At 40.9% G+C, this 17,169-nt stretch overlaps 1 protein-coding gene across 1 annotated transcript in view; it reads left to right on the top strand.

The window, feature by feature from the left end:
* lama5 (laminin, alpha 5) overlaps positions 1 to 17,169 on the top strand; it is a 108,134-nt gene that overhangs the window by 63,388 nt on the left and 27,577 nt on the right. Inside the window, 24 exon segments of the mRNA XM_038309294.1 lie at positions 274 to 377; positions 990 to 1,143; positions 1,227 to 1,390; positions 2,673 to 2,781; positions 3,801 to 3,898; positions 3,982 to 4,198; positions 4,282 to 4,408; positions 4,480 to 4,619; positions 6,007 to 6,122; positions 6,213 to 6,424; positions 8,834 to 9,035; positions 11,233 to 11,377; positions 11,476 to 11,616; positions 12,073 to 12,234; positions 12,404 to 12,511; positions 12,636 to 12,719; positions 13,448 to 13,678; positions 14,305 to 14,418; positions 14,509 to 14,639; positions 14,728 to 14,746; positions 14,748 to 14,809; positions 14,894 to 15,108; positions 16,508 to 16,608; positions 16,834 to 17,017. Coding sequence (XP_038165222.1) covers positions 274 to 377; positions 990 to 1,143; positions 1,227 to 1,390; positions 2,673 to 2,781; positions 3,801 to 3,898; positions 3,982 to 4,198; positions 4,282 to 4,408; positions 4,480 to 4,619; positions 6,007 to 6,122; positions 6,213 to 6,424; positions 8,834 to 9,035; positions 11,233 to 11,377; positions 11,476 to 11,616; positions 12,073 to 12,234; positions 12,404 to 12,511; positions 12,636 to 12,719; positions 13,448 to 13,678; positions 14,305 to 14,418; positions 14,509 to 14,639; positions 14,728 to 14,746; positions 14,748 to 14,809; positions 14,894 to 15,108; positions 16,508 to 16,608; positions 16,834 to 17,017 — 3,340 coding nt within the window.

The raw sequence follows: 17,169 nt of genomic DNA on the forward strand, positions 1-17,169 counted from the left end.
TAGAATATGTATTTCTTAGAGCATTATCTTATTTGTGCTACAAAAAATTACATTGTCCCCAAACCATTGTCTTTTTGATCGTAGGGATATTTTACAGCGGCTTTTTTACTTGCATGTCTGCAATGACACATTTAGCCCAGAAAAACGGTTATAATTTTTCTTAATTTCATGATATTGTTTATTTAATGATGATACATTACATTTCACAATTCTTGTGATTCAATATTTCCTTAATCTTCACTCTAATTCCCACTGTTTTTGTTTTTCCTCCAGGACTACCTTGTGTTGCTGCCCAGCGCCTACTATGAAGCTCCTATCCTGCAGATTAAAGTCACGGACCCCTGCACATACAGCTTTGTTCCTGAACAAAACCAGAAGTAAATATAGACATTCCCTCTTTTATTATAAAAATGAACTAACTGTTAAGATAGCATTCAATCCAATCAGCCAATCAGGGCTTTAGCTCCTGAATCGGACATCCATGGTGAGGATTAATGTGATTGGTCGCTGAGAATACAGAACATGATGCTGGAGCAATAAAGACAGAAACAGGCCCTGATCCTCCAGCATCAGGTGCTTTTCCACAGCTTTAGTTCTTTCTTTTAAGCCAGATTCACTTGGAGTTTTTCCTCCCTGAAAAACTTTTAACTGCAGCTGTTCTTGCACAATAAACTCTTGCCTTGCAATCAGCTGATTAGCATGCAGATAAAACCTAATATTTATTTTGAAGGCTTTATGATCATTAGATGTTCCTTTTTCCAGCAGTTATCAGTTTTATAGATTCATCCCCTTCATTTGCCAACATCTTCCCAATAGCAGGTGGAAGCATAAACTTGGGTCCTGTTAAAGTTTTGTTTTTATGTCTTGTCCTTTCCCCTGTCTTATAATAATCAATTCCCATCCTGCTGCAGTGTAGCTGAAGGCTGTATTGTTCCTTCAAATCTGAACCTTCATGACAATATTTAAAACGATCCTCTTGTTTTGTCTAGCTGCCTGCTGTACAAGTACCTGCCTCTGGACTACTTCCCCTCCATCTCCGGAAACGACGGCAACTGTCGTCATGACAACCACCTGCCACGACCCTGCCCCACAGAGAAGGTTACGCCGCGTCACCCTGACATGGCCGTCTGCAGCGGATTGGACGTAAGAGGATTAACAGAGTAGTTGTTGTTTTGCTTTTATATGAAATTAAAGGAGAAAGTATTTGCGTTTTTGTTCTGCTCCAGATCAGCATAGAGCTGCAAAAGCATCTGGTCTCTCCTGGAGACCATGCTCTGGTGGTGGAATACGCCAGTGAAGAGGAGCTGCCACAAACTCTGACAGTCACCGTTAACTCGCCTGGAGCGCGAACACAGCGCCACCATGTCACCCTCCTGCACTGCAAGTTCAGGTGAGGAACAATGGCCGTTTCTCAATTCACAGGAATGTGAGTACAGACTCGTGAGTATGGACCCTGGCAGAGTGGGAGCACTTAGCATAAATATGGGTCAGTTGGAACAGAAGTGTCCTCGTGACGTCACCACTCGCTCGGCTCCTCTGGAGCTGTATTTCTCCTCCTGTTATTAATGGTCTCCAGATAATAATAAATGATTACTTGTTTCAATTACTGGGGGAACAGTATTGAACAAGGGTCAGATAAACACAAATCAAATGAACATTTTGCCAAATAAAAAAAAAATATCGCCATCAGAGCCAGCGGTACTTCTCACACGGCTATGCTGAGAGAGGGCTGCTGCAGATGAGTTAAGGTTAGACCTGGCTGCTGTTTCCCTCGGAGGTCCGCTGGTTGCTGCGGTCCTCTCAACATCCGAATTTTTTTTTTTATTACACACTAAGTCAGTAAATGGGCTATATAATGACACGTACAAGCATAATGTTCTCATCTTAAACAATCTATAAATGTGCTTTTTTCGAACAACAGCAACAGAAAAGAGAACTTTTAACTTAATACTCTGAGCTCTGTGAGCGCTTTATTGGAAGCTGCTGTTAATCTTGAGAACGGACAAGTCTGATCTGATGCATACTCGGTAAAGAGGGAGGGGCAAGAACAACACCCGGGAACTTTGTCCGTTCTCGGTCTTCTTGTTCTTGTGAATTGGAACAGTTCTGAGGATGATGACATTTTTCGGGTAAATGAGCACATGAGAATGCACAAGCACACATATTGAGAAACTGCCAATGTCTGCCGTTACTTCACTCACTCACTCACTCACTCACTCACTCACTCACTCACTCACTCACTCACTCACTCACTCACTCACTCACTCACTCACTCACTCACTCACTCACTCACTTGAGAGATATTTGATCCAGACTTTTTTCTCCCAGGTTCTTCCTATTAGAGTCACTACTAGAAAGGAACTTAATCAGATCTTCAATAAACTCAAAGGAGCAGCAGTTCTGCTTCAAGCTCCTCCTCTCCAATGACTAACAAAACACCAATCGTTATTAGAGACATGTGAAAAACAAACTGAAACCTTTCCAGTTTGTATAAAAACCTGTCATTCAGTTAATTCCTCGGTGTTGAGTAGCTAACATAAAGGCTAAACAAACCCAGGCCAGCATTCGTCTCCATCAGCTCTGCTTATTGACCATTTGCTGAAACTGTTCACGCTCCATCTGCTCATTCTTTCAGCACTTCTTTATCCTCCTGTTGCATGTTCTCTGTGCAGCTTCCTGTGTCGAGTCGTGGCAGTTGATGAACAGAAGCGGGTGGCATTCTTCTCACTGCCTGCTGATGCCGAGATCCAGATGTCCTCTGAGCGTGCCTCCTTCTTTTTGGTGAGAATCGCTGTCCCCTTACATCATGATGGGAAAAAAACTAACATATATTGGTTTTTTGACTTCCCAGATATATCTAAAACATTTTAAAAGGTTTTGCATTTTTATTTGTTTTTAATTTCAGAAAATAAAACTCATATATCACATGGATTCAGTTCTTGGTAGAAAATGAAATTAGAATCTCGGTCAGCAGAGGAGAAACATGAAGTGCTCTAAAGTGTCCTGGTAGATGACCATGTTAGTTGTGGTCTGTAAAAGAATTAGTGGACCAGAACTAGTAGATGAGAATCTTTATGGGCGAATCCATCCCTGCTGATCGACACTTTTTCCTTTCACTCAACTTTCTATGATTCTGCTTGGATGCTGAACTCCCTCGCTTTGTGGAGGCGATGTCTGCCTACAGGACAGATGCTTTCTGGACAGTTTTTCCCATGCTGGAAGCAAACCATTGCAGTTTTTTTTTTTTTTGGATTGAATGAACCCTTTAGGGTTTGACACCATGAGTTTCAAATATTAAACTTTTTTACATGAATCTAATTTTCTCAGATACTAAACTTTAGGTCTTTTCCTATTCTGTAAAACATCATCATCGAAATTGCAGGAAATAAGGGCCAGAAATATTTCCCTCATCGTTCAATTTAATATAACTCATCATTCTATTTAATGTATATTTCACTTTTTAAAATACTGCAAAAAACATATCTAGGATGAGTGAAAATGTCTTGAAATAAAAGTATTTTCCCCCTTTTTTTTAGGAAGATAAAAAAGATGATCTACCAACTTGGAATCAAATTTATATTATGCATTTGAAAAGAAATCACTTATTTGATTTTTGTTTTTTTGAACATACATTATTTTATTCTATCAGAAAATACCTACTTATCTTAGCACAAAAAAAAGTTAAATGATTTCAGTGAAAAGGGATTTAACGTTTTTATCATGATATGTCCCTGTAGGTTAGATTATGGAGAGAAAAATTGAAGATATTCTATTTTCTAAAGTTTTTCATTGTTTTTCAGCACAAAGTCTACTTGGTGCCCAAAGACCTGTTTACCATGGAGTATGTGGAGCCTAAGGTCCACTGCATCAGCACTCATGGACAGTTCTCCTCTGACAGGTAAAGGGACTCCCTAGTACTGCAGTATATTTGATGATGCCCTGCTTTAAATGCTGACCAGCTCGCTCTGCATTCGCTCCCAGTTCCTCCTGCATCCCTTCCCGCTTCCAGACACCGTCAGACTCTCTGGTCCTGAGGGAGGGCCAGAGCTCCTCCACTCAGGAAGAGCCCGTTCAGGCGTCTCCTGCAGCAGCTCCTCCGCTTTCCTCCAACCAGAGGGACGAGCCAGCCTGGATGGAAGAAGTCAGACCTCCCTTCGGCGCAGATAACAACCACCACATGCGTCTGGACTCGCTGCAGGTAGGAAAGTCGCTGCTGCTGATATAGCGATGAGGGTGACGGGGATAAATTCACAGCTGCTTTCCTCCCTTTCCTTTACCCAGAATGCAGCAGTGTACACAGCCCGTATCCAGTCTCTTGGCCGCTACGTCTTCATCCTCCATTATCATCAGCCCCTTCATCCCACCTATCCAGTCCAAGTCTACATTAACGGAGGACTGATCTGGCAGGGTAACTAACAGCATCCTCTACTATGGTGGTTTGACATTGTTCAGTGATCATTAACTGACTGCTGCTTTCAGGTCAGACCAACGCCTCCTTCTGTCCCCACGCTTACGGCTGCAGAGACGTGCTGGTTTCAGAGAACCAGATCATTCTGGATGTGACCCACCATGACGTCTTCCTCACGGTGCAGGTCCCTCCAGGAAAGACGCTGTGGCTGGTGAGTGTCCTGTTCTTTCAGTTTATCAGTCTCATTGTTAACCTGCTTCAGCTTTCAGTTTTTTTCTTCCTCGAAATGCTAAATAAACTAGAAATCAGCCCCTAATGGGTTAAAGGTCGCCCACTCTACATCTATTCGCTTATCTGTTTAATGGTGCACCAAGGTCAATGTTTCTCTTGCTTCTCGTTGCACCGCCATGGTAACTCTACATTTGATTTCCAACATGCTAAACTCTTTCAGAAGCAGCTCTAGAGCTTATTCTCCTTGCAGGTCTTCCTTCGAAAAGATTCAGTTTTGCAATTTTGTCTGGAAACTTTTTTGAACCATTTTTGATCTTCAACTATCTGTCGGTTTTTCCTTCTAAATAACTCTGATGAACAGGAAATCCCTCCTGCTTATTTGTGTTTTATTATGTGCATGTTCTCTGCTCTTTGTCTGCCAATTTTCACACTGTGCTAAACATAAATTAACAGAAAGTATAAATTTTGTTCTCAGAACTTTAGTGGTCTTAAAGACTTAGAAAACTTTTTTTGTCATTTTGTATGCAAAACGAAATTTCGATTTGTAGTTTTCACACAGTAAATGAGCAGCAGCTTAGCAGTGAAACGAACGTTTCCATTTCATAAAGTGCAGCAGTGATCACATGTAAGCAGGGCGAGAGAAAAAGATGGAGCAAATCGCATTGATATGGAAGTTCAGAGCAGTGCAAAGACAAATATATATGGCGCAAAAATGCAGAAGTTAAACATTTTTTGACTTAAGTCCTTTTTGGTTTGGTGGTAGCACTAGGTGGTAGTAGGAATCCCATTCGATGGTTTGCTTCACAAAATCAGCATCAGAGGATTTTTATTTTGGCTGGGGAAAAAAAAGGTAGTTTAAGAAAGGAGTCAAAATCAAAGCTCTGTAATTTGCTTTCTTTAACAGCTCCAGCCTCTGATGTGCCAGCTTTTAAATATAACACCTTTTTATATGACATTTGCAGTGACAGATTAAGTTTTTTTTTAACCTTGCATGTAATGATCTCAAACTAGATTATGGCTTTTGCAGGAATCATCAGCACCTGAGGTTTAAATCCTCTCCTCTAAAAATGAGTTTTATTCTTCTGTGATCTTATTCAGAAAACACTGCAGAAAAATGTCTATTTGTCTCCACTCGATGTTTCTCCTTTTGGAAAAATTTTCCAACAGTGCTTTTTGTTTTTGCACGGTGATCGTTTTAGGATTAAAAGTCTTTTCTAAAACCTGCCTCCAATCTTCTCAGCCAGAAGAAAACAAGCATTTATCTTTCATTATGTGCAAAACCATCACAGATCTATGAAACAGTTCCAACATGGACACATTCAATGTTTAGAAGACATGATTTGATCCTGTGTTTCATGTCCCAACAGGACTACGTACTTGTGGTTCCAGAGAAAAGCTTCAAATCCAGCTACCTGAACGAGGAGCCTCTGGACAAATCATACGACTTCATCAGCCACTGTGGCCAAAACAGCTTCTATATCAAGTCAGTACCTTAAAGCACCTTTTAAACGAAAACATGTGAGGGATGGCTGAGCTGAGGCGGTAAAGGTTTGCAATCTGTTCATCTCCTCAGCCCCTCCACTGCTTCCCCGTTCTGCCTCAGCTCGGCAGTATCGCTGTCGGCCTTTTTCAACAACGGGGCAATGCCCTGCGCTTGTCATGAGGCGGGAGCCGAAAGCGACACCTGCGAGCTATTCGGCGGCCAGTGCCAGTGTAGGCCCAACGTGATTGGACGAGACTGCTCCATGTGCGCCACTGGCTACTGGGGATTTCCTCACTGCAGACGTGAGTTTATACTAAACTTATACAACACTTTGGTGGCAGATATAGACCACTGCATGGGATTTGTTTCAGAAATACGATACGCATAGGAATTATAGGCCCCGTCCACACGAAGACGAACCCTGGCCTAAACGCACAAATTTTTCACCAAACCAGCCTCTCATCCACACGAAGCCGGCGTTTCGGGGGTCTGTAAACGATCTTTTTTTTATTCAGCCTTCAGAGTGGGAAGATTTCGAAACGCCGTTTTCGCGTTTCCATCTTTACGCTCTAACCGCATATTTTTTTTTACACGCATGCGTCATAGCGTCGCCTCTAAACACGCATGCGCGACCAGTATCACAACAACAATGGCGCCGTTGCTGCTAATGCTACTCACCCTGCTGTCGGGCTTACAACAGAATCCTCTTCTTCTGGAATATCTCCAGGAAGAACAGAGCAATATCGACGACATAGTTCAGCACCTGAATTTGACTTAACCACGAAAATGGACTCGCAGGGCAACCATGTATAAATATTAGTGCGCATGCCCAACATTTCGTCGCTTATTTTTGCTTTGGCACCACAGCGCCACTTACAGGCCTGGCATACATTTTGCAGCGTTTTCATGCATTCGTGTGGACGCTCACATTTATTTTACGTCTCCGTCTTTACGGCAAACGTTTTGGAAAATATCAGCGTTTCGTGTTCGTTTTGACTTCGTGTGGACGGGGCCATAATTAAAGAGCACAATTGCTATGTAAAAAAGAAAAAAAAAATGTAGATTCAAACAGAAAGGAAAAAAAATACTTTTTATATTATATGTTTTTCAAAATGACTGTGAAAGTCCTTTATAGTAGAAACATCATTCATAGTTGGATTTTGTCAGGCTGAATCAGAACTTTGATGCCTGTTATGGTTTTCACGTTGGCACAGTTTATGAGTTTCCTGCTATTATCTTCAACCAAAAGTAATGACATCGCTTTGTAGATTGAACACAACCGAAACATTCAGATAACTTGTGATTAAAACTGCTTTAAAACCTTTAAAACCAGTTTTTATCTGAAAATATTTCCAATTTTTACATTCTGTAGGTTTGCCATCAAGTTTTTCTCTTACTGTTGTTTGACCTGAAGCAAATGAAACTTCAAATCAGTTTTATCTTATTTTAGCTCAGGATCTTTGTCTACTCTCTCCTTTAAAAATATAACAATGTAACAGTCTTTTTTATTAATAATAATAATAATAATAATAATAATACAACTTATTTAAAAGGCACTGTTCTGGACACTCAAGGTCATCATACAAAAGATAAAAACACAATGGCAGAAACAAAGACAAAAAAAAACACAATATAAATCATTTAAAAAAATACAAAGACTGGGACAGGGAATTTGATATTAAAGAGAATAGGCCTAAACAGATGAGTTTTGAGTCGGGATTTGAAATGGAGAAGTGAGTCCGTATTTCTAAGTAGTGTTGGTAGAGAGTTCCAGTGGCGGGGGGCAGAGCGGCTAAATGCTCTGCCCCCCATGGTGGTGAGATGGGCAGAAGGGACAGATGATGATCTGAGAGCACAGAGGGGGGTGGGAACATGCAGGAGGCCCGACAGATCTTGGGGGGGCAACGTGGTGAAGGGCCTTGAATGTCACCATGAGATTTTCAGAGATGCATTCTGTGAGGAAGGCCGGCAGAAGACAGGACGATAGTTTTGTGGTGAGGTATAGCTAGGTGTCATCGGCATAGCAGTAGAATTGGATGTTAAATTAGCAGAAGATATTGCCAAGGGGAAGGAGGTAGATGATGAAGAGGAGGGGCCACAGGACAGAGGCCTGGGGCACACCTGAGGTGATGAGGGAGGGAGTGCATTTGATGGTCTACAGTTGAATGAACTGAGTGCAGCCAGAGAAGTAGGAAGTAAACCAGTCCAGTGGAGTGTGATTGATGCGAATGGAAGAAAGCCTACTGATGAGGGTGGTGTGGCAGATCATAACAAAAATAAATTTTTGGTAAATAAATAAGAATAATATACCTGTAAAGTATTTTGTTTTGTGAATTCCATGTCTACAGCTGCATGGTTGTGCAGTGGATAACGATGTAGCCTTGCAGCAATAAGGTTCTAGGTTTAATTCCCGGCCCAGGGTCTTTCTGCATGGAGTTGGCATGTTCTCCCAATGCATGCGTGGGTTCTCTCCTGATACTCCGGTTTCCTCCCATTCTCCAAAAATATGACTGTTAGGTTAAGTGACCCCACCTCTTGCCCATAGACTGCAGGAGATAGACACTGGTCCCTTCACGACCCTGACAAAGACTTAGAAAATGGATGGATTGATGAATTCCATGTCTATCGTTTTTTATCATAAAATAATCCATATGATATCTGTTGGAGACTTCTTCCTGTGTCTGACTTCTTTCCTCCTGTTCCCGCTGCAGCCTGTAACTGTGGTACGAGATTATGTGAGCCTGTGACGGGGGATTGCATCTGTCCACCAAGGACTCTACGCCCTGAGTGCATCCAATGTGAGCCGCAGACCTTTGGCTGCCACCCGGTGGTTGGCTGTGAGGTCTGCAACTGCTCTCGGCCCGGCGTTGTGTCTCCTGACGTGAGCTGTGACACGGACAGTGGACAGTGCAGGTACCAAGTAAAACCACAGTTTCTGAGTTCAGGTTTCCTGTTTACTGCATCTTGGTTCTTTTTTTTCTGAAATGGCTTCGAATCTGACAGATATAAATATGCTGATGAAGATTCCCAGTCATCCAGGTCATAGTCATTCCGTAAAAGTTTAAAAAACAATCCACTGGACTTGGTTTCCTAGATTTGAAGACGTTTTGCTTCCCCTCCTGGAAGCCTTCTCAATTCACATGTCTGGATCCGCAGTGAGTTTGAGTCTTTATATAGACAAGGCCTTGTATTGCTTAGAAACATGCAAATTGAAACCGGTTTCAAACTTCTTCAAATCTTGGAAACCAAGTCCAGTGGATTGTTTTTTAAACTTTTGCGGAATGACAGATATAAACAGTTTCTCATACACCAGTTTCTAACCAAACTCCAGACCTTTCATACCTCTGTTTTGGCCTCAGAGACTTTGCTCTGATTAATGATTAATATATATTAATCACAATTTTTTAGGGGGCCATTGTCCTTCCTGATTCGTGTCCAACTTGGCAATGTGACTCGCTTATTCTTTCCACTTCTTTTACATCATAATGGTTTAGATTGCAGCTGGTTTACAACAAGTTATGATCAAATCAAAACAGTAAGTCTTAATTGTGATGAAACATTGTTGGTAATTTATCGTCACGCCTTGTGGGTTTTTAAAGTGTTTAAATCTACCAAATCTTTTGTTTTGCCACTTTTACTGTGTATTCAAGAATTATTGTATACATTGCCCCTAAATATATTGGTTGAGATAATGACATAAAATTTTACTTTGTTTTTTATATTTGTGCACTATTGATAAGGAGCATCGTGGAACTAAGAGTGAATTTCTTCCTGTTTTGAATTCATCATGTTTTTAGTCCCTACCATCTAAATCTGGTAAATACTCAACAATAATGCAAACTCAAGCTGAAATGTTCCGGTGAAACACCTCCATAGGGAGGCCTCCAGGGGACAGCAGAAAAAGATGTCTGAGCTTCCTCAGCTGACTCCTTTCGATGTTGAGGAGAACCAGCTCTACTCTGAGCCCGTCCAGTATTACCAAGTTCCTCACCCTATCTCTAAGGGAGAGCCCCGCCACCCTGCTGACAAAGCCAATTTCATTAGCTTGTATCTGGGATCTCATTCTTTCGGACATGATCCAGCTTTCATGACCTTCGATGAAGTTAGGAACTTAGACCAAGCGGTAAATCAAGAGCTCTGGCTTTTCACTCCGCTCTCTCTTCACACGACAGAAGGATGCAGCATATGTATTACAGCAGCAGCAGCACTGGAAAAACAATCTAGAAATAAGTAAAAATTTCTTAATTTGAGGGTATTTACCCTTAATTTTAATTAGGTAAATGAGATAGTTTGCTAGTGGAATGAGTATTTTTACTCTTACAATAAGATGATTAGATAATATGCGCAGGAAATAAGACAATGCAATTGTGTTTTCTTATTCTAAGTGTATATTTTCTTGTTCCATTGGCAAAATGTCTCCTTTACTTCCTCAATCCAAGAACAAATGCACTTAAGAAAAAATTACTTATCTAGATTTCGATTTTTTCCAGTGAATGTTACGGGCGCCGCCATTTTGATTTGCTTGTTTTTGCTTGGTTTTTATAATATTATTATTATAAAAAATTATATTGTTTATCACCCAGCCCTAGTTGATATCGAACCAGTACCTGCTGAATCTGTTACCTTTCTAGATCATTTTATTCCTGATTTGCTGCAGTTTAAGTTGTTATTGCTTTTTTTCAGATATGAAACTCTAATTCCTATTGCATCCATTTCTCATTTACTCAAATCTTATGCTGGGGTCAGTTAACACCTCACTTGCTCAATTTAAATCAACTTCAGTCTTGACGTTTAAATGTGCAGAAAAAGGAATGTATCTCAGTCCAAACATGAGGAGGCTGGAAAGCTTGAATGCGCTCTGCCTGAAGACATCAGTAAATCCAGATTCCTTCATCTGGAAAAAAAAAACACAAACACAGAAACCCCTATTCTTAATGTGGAACAATTTCCATGTCTTTTTTGTCCAAACCATAACACCGCCTTCACCTATGGTCTTAATGATAAGGAAATCATTTTAGAAGACTCCAAGAGAGCTCACAGAAACCAGGTTGGCAAAACAGCATCACTCACTATGTTGACTGAAATACTAACCAACTTGCTGTGTTTCCAGGTGCAGGAACAACGTTGTTGGTCGTCAGTGTGACCGCTGCGCGCCTGGTTTCTATGGTTACCCCAACTGCAGGCCGTGCGACTGCAACGAAGCGGGAACCGAGGAGGAAGTGTGCGACTCCTTTACAGGAATGTGTCTCTGCAAGGTTGGAGATGCACACAAAAACACACCCATTTCAGACACCTGCTCCACTGTGAGTGGCTCACCTCAGGCTGTGTGTGTGTGTTCACCTTCCACCTGCAGGAAAACGTCCAGGGCTCCCGCTGCGATCAGTGCAGGATAGGTACTTTCCACCTGGACCCAACCAACCCCAAAGGATGCACCAGCTGCTTCTGCTTCGGGGCCACGGACCGGTGTCACAGCTCGGACAAGAGACGGATAGAGGTGCTCACGGTTCTAAAGATTTATGTGAAGTTATTGTTCTGATGCGTGTTCCAAGATCCACTGAAACAGCAGTCTGTGGGTATTTTCCAATCGAATGTCATGTTCTTTGTATCAAACAGAGATACTAAAATGTCTGTTCTGTCAGCGTTAAGATTTATGAACCTGCTTCCCCAGTTAGTCGATGTGCTCCAACATGAAGATGCAATATTTTCCAGCGTTCACCTCAAGGCTGACAATGGAAAAGAATTAAAAGCCTATTGCCACGTTTGGATCTTAGTTTTTTTTTTGTTTACTATTGCTCATTTAAGGCAATATGGATGTGTTTTAGTCAAATTAATATAAAACCTTAGGATTTAATTCTTGAAATGCTTGCCTGACTGTCGGCTAACTTTCCCACACCTTCTTTCTTCTTCTTCTTAGATGGCTTTTTAATGTCATTATTTTCCTTTCTTGCAGATCATGGACATGGAAGGCTGGGTGCTCCTTGGAGCGGACCGACAGGAAGTCCCGGTCACGGTGTATCCTGATCAGGATCTTGTAGAAGCTGACCTCAGCGACGTGCCTGATGTCTACCAGGACCTGCACTGGCATGCACCGAAGACATACCTGGGAGACAAGGTAGGAGATGAGCTTAGGAAAGAATGTAAAGCATTTTTATTAGACTAGAAAATCTCAGCAGGAAGAGAGAAGTTTAAAAAAAAAACTGGATTCTGAAACTGACTAAACATTTTAGCTGAGCAGAGTTTGGATCTGTTTGTCTCACTCACTCCACTGCTGGTTCCTCCAGGTCTCTTCGTACGGCGGATCCTTGCGGTACCGTCTTCACACTCAGACCATGAGAGGCGACGCTCTACCTCTGCCGGCCGAAGCCTCCAGACCCGACATTATTCTAAAGGTGCCAAACACCAACACCAGTTACACCAAACTGTACATTGATAGACTGTTTATCCTGTCTCAGAGTCCATAATCTGACTCTTGGCATGTTTGCAACCTCCATTAGTGCTTTTTTTTTCCTGCAGGGGAACCAGATGACCCTGGTATTTATGGAGAGAGAATACTCAGCACCTGAAGACCCTCACCTGGGAATTGTTCACATAGTTGAGGTAAAGTTACTTTGATGGATGCTACATAAAATGGAGAAAAATAAACATAAAAAAAAAGCATAAACTTACAACTAAAGCTTTTTGTGTTTGTTACATAGTTGTGGTAAACAATGGCTTTAGTCCTGATTTAATAGTTTCTAAATATCAGTTTTTCATGAATTCGTTTCTGAACAGAGTAGCATGGGAACTAAACAACCTATCTTACATTTTTCATACCTGACATGCATTTACCCCAAAGAACATTTAATGCCTTTTGGAAAAATTACACTTTCCCAAACAAGGAGGTAGTGCAGAGATTTTCTTCACTTCTTTAAACCTGTAACAGTTTGGAGCATGTACAAAAAAAAATGTTTCCTGATTTTTCTGACTAGAAGTTTTTTTATTCTTGTATGTTTAAGATGCTATTTGGCTGAATTAGGGACAAGATTATATGCTTGTTAAGATTTTGGTCTGAGCAAATGATAGTAGTTTTTTAATAAAAGGGGACCCAGAATGAAGCCCTGAGGGACCCTGCATGGGATATTTTTGACTTACTTACAATTGATAAATGAAATAGGGTAAGATTTGTCCTCAATTCTCTGCTCACTATTTAACTCTGTTGATCAGTATGTTAGGATCTATTTTGACCATTGCCAACTTGAAGTCTGTTAAAACTGTGATAAGGATCACCTTAGCTAAAACAAATCTTCAATAAATATTAATATATGAAATTTTCCTTGTCATTGCAGGGAAGCTTCCGTCACGCTCGGACCGGAAACTCTGTGTCACGGGAGGAGTTGATGATGGTTTTGGTCAACTTGGAGTCTCTGCAAATCCGAGCCCTTCACTCCCAGTCGGCCCACTCCGTGTCGCTCCGCGGTGCCGTGTTAGAGGGTGCAGCCGACCTGACCACAGGACGACATGCAAACAATGTGGAGATCTGCATGTGTCCGGCTAACTACTTAGGAGACTCTTGTCAGGTAGGGAAAGGTTAAAAAGATTGACGCTGCTTAGCATTTTAATCAATCAGCTCTACTTTGCTCTCCTCTGTTCAGCCTATTTTAGTACTTTTTATCTTTTAAAAGTGGTCAGTACTTTTTCAAACAGGTATACGCTTGTCTTTTTTTATTTTGGGAGAAATGGATGTCCTATTTCCTGTATTTTCTCTAAATATTTCATCACACTTGCTGGAATCAGACTGTTTTTTTATTTATTTATTTTTTTATCTGCACCCCTTTTTTTCAGTTCTGACCTTGTTTTGACCAAATTAAATCAAGCATTTGTCTTTCATCTATCTAAAACATGTTTTATTTACCTCTCCTATATTGCCCTAAAAGACATTTCATTTTTTTCCCCCTCAGTGAGTTAAATGTTGAAAGGTGGTTTTCTTTCTTTTTAATATTGTTCCATGAAAGCATTTACGGACTTCTGGACTCTTAAGTCGAAAAACAATTCTAGTCAAATTTGGAGACATCAAAATAGAATCCACCTACATGTGGCGGGATTGTCTCTTAATTGACAGTTTCTAACTCGTACCAAATAGTTATAATTCTAAGCAGCTTTCCTTCACGCTCTCAGTGAAGTTTGATTTTCTTTCTCTCTGCAGAAATGTGCTCCGGGTCACTACAGGGACACCATCGGACTGTTCCTTGGGAAATGTGTTCCCTGTAACTGTAATGGACACTCGGACCATTGTTTGGATGGATCTGGAGTCTGTCTGGTGAGCCTTTTACCTGACACCGAGTTTTTCACAGCTCTGTAGAGCTTGTTCATGTTTTAGACTCTACACTGCACTCAATGTGTTTTTCAGAATTGCCAGCACAATACTGTGGGGGACCATTGCAAGAGCTGCATGGGAGGTTTCCTTAGCAACAACAGTCTGGACGGACAGTCCGTTTCCTGCTCCAGCTGCCCCTGCCCTCTCAGGGCCCCGTCCAACAAGTCTGTGCTTTTTAAGCTTCCCTTAGATGCACTTTTTTATTCACTTGATAATGAGTTTTCCTGGAACTCATGTTTTATGCGTCCATAGCTTTGCAGAAGGCTGCGTGCCGAGAGGGGGACAGGATGCAGTGTCTGTGTATGCATGGCTATGCTGGACCAAACTGTGAAAGGTGATCACATCTTCTTAAAGCAGCTTGAAAATACTCCCTAGATTCAACTCTCTGATGCCGTTTTCTTTGTTCCCTTTTATGCAGGTGTGCCCCTGGTTTCTACGGTAACCCCATGGTTTTCGGCAGCAGTTGTCAGCCGTGCAATTGCAATGGTAACACAGACCCTAACATGCTGTTCACCGACTGTCACCCCCTGACTGGACAATGCCTCAACTGCATGGACAACACGGCAGGACCTGACTGTGACATCTGTTCTCCTGGTTACTATGGAGACGCTATACATGCCAAAAACTGTACCAGTAAGTTGAGCTTCAGAACAACATGGCTTTAGTGTGAGCATGGTACAATAAATGAAAATAAATTATTCCAAATAAGACACACATCTCTTTCTATTTCATGACTGATTGATATGAACAACAAGGACTGCAGAAAACAAAAGTTTATAGTTTTTATGGGGATTTCTGTAGAGCATTATTCGGGCCATACAGTTTGTTCAAAAGAGACAAATTTTAACATGAAAATTATTATTTTAAAATAATTGTTTTGTTTTTTTTAAGCATCCAATGAGATAGAAACATACAAAAATTGTTTTGCGACAAAAAAAAAAAAATGAAACTGGAAGAAAAAGATCAGAGCCGCTTTTCAAATTAAAGGTTTTATTTTCTTCCAGATGTAGATTTTATTTTTCTAGTTTTAAACTTCTGTCCCTGTTTTGGTATTTGGGTCTTTGCGTCAGATCACAGGACTGTGGGATCATGAATGAGAGCTTAACACAGTGGCTGAACAACATACTCCAGGTGATGCCTTCAGGGACCCTACCCAATTTTATTTGGAGTTGCAAAATTTTTTTTTTTTTCTTTTTTATGGGGGGGATCAAAATAATTTTTTAGGATCTTTTTTTCTTAGGTTTCAAATTTACCATTTGAACAATCTTCATGGCCTCAATTTAGCTCCATAGCTCCCTGCTTCTTTGAGGGGGATACGCAGAAAGACAACCTGTGCAAATCTATAAATTGTAACAAAGACACTTTTGGTGTTTGGTGTTTCTGTTGCTGTGCATATCTCCGGTCAAAGAAACCCTTAATTTTCAGTTTTACGAAGAAATCTGAGCTAAAATAAAATAGATTATAAACTCTAGTTTGGTTGTGGACTCTGCGCTCTGCAGGGATTTAATTAGAAGCAGGCTGAAAACAGACCAAAAGCAAAGCCTCTGTAAGGCTAAGCTAAGTTTATTTAAAGAATAGAATAGAATTAAATAAAAAAAGCCCTTTATTGTCCCACAATGGGGAAATTGCTGTTTATATAGCATTTTAATATAGCATATTTCAGTAACAAGACAATTCAAAGTCTTGTGCGTGAAAAAAGAAACATGAAAGGAAAACAGACCAAAAGGCCACTTTTTGATGTTCTCACTGTGGATGTGGGCACAAAAACATGGGTGGAAATTTTCACAGGCTGACAAACTGTAAGCTGAACACAAATAGGGAAAAATGTTGATCACAAAACCCAAAACGTAAGCCATTACTATGTATAAACATTTAAGGGTATGAAAAATGACAAGTCAGTCTATTAACCCGTAACCTTCAGGGAACCATTTAAACAACGAATAATGTATGGCTGAATTATGAAACTCCACACTGATTACTTATAACAGTGTATTTTTGCTGAAGTGTTTTATGTTATGGTTCTGTTACCCAGAATGCAGCTGTTCTCCATGTGGAACCGAATCCTGTGACCCTCACACAGGACAGTGTCACTGTAAGCCAGGAGTCACTGGACCGCTCTGTGACCATTGTCAGGTAGGAATATTTTGCAGGAGTTTTGAGGTTTTTTAGTTTTTTTTTTTTTACAGATTTTACACTTTATCATCTGTTTGCTCTATAAGTTTGGCTACTTTTCCCTAATTGTTATTATTGTTTAATAAAAAAAAGATGTATAAACAGTACCCATTATATGCCTCAAACCCTTCAGCCAATAGAAGCTTACCTTTCCATCTCGCTTTCATCTGCCTCTGTCGTTCTAAGGATGGATCGTTTGGCTTCAGCTCATGCTCTGGCTGTCGTCAGTGTGAGTGTGATGCCTCAGCAGCCCTGGTTGTGCCGTGCGATCCTCAGAACGGCCAGTGCACCTGCCAGCCAGGAGTCAACGGACCAAACTGTAAACAGTGCGCTCCTGGATTCTGGGACTATGGACCTGACGGCTGCAAGAGTGAGTGCCCACACAACTATGACTAGGCTCGTGTTACATCACTGTTCACGACTAGGGTTGGGTAAAAAAAAAAAATCTATTTAATGAAGTTGGAATCGATTCCTCTCCATTTTTGCAAAATCGATGTCAAGGGAATTAGAGCGATTAGTTTT

This window comes from Cyprinodon tularosa, unplaced genomic scaffold, assembly GCF_016077235.1.
Source record: "Cyprinodon tularosa strain WSP-4 unplaced genomic scaffold, ASM1607723v1 ctg66, whole genome shotgun sequence".
Classification (NCBI taxonomy): Eukaryota; Metazoa; Chordata; class Actinopteri; order Cyprinodontiformes; family Cyprinodontidae; genus Cyprinodon; species Cyprinodon tularosa.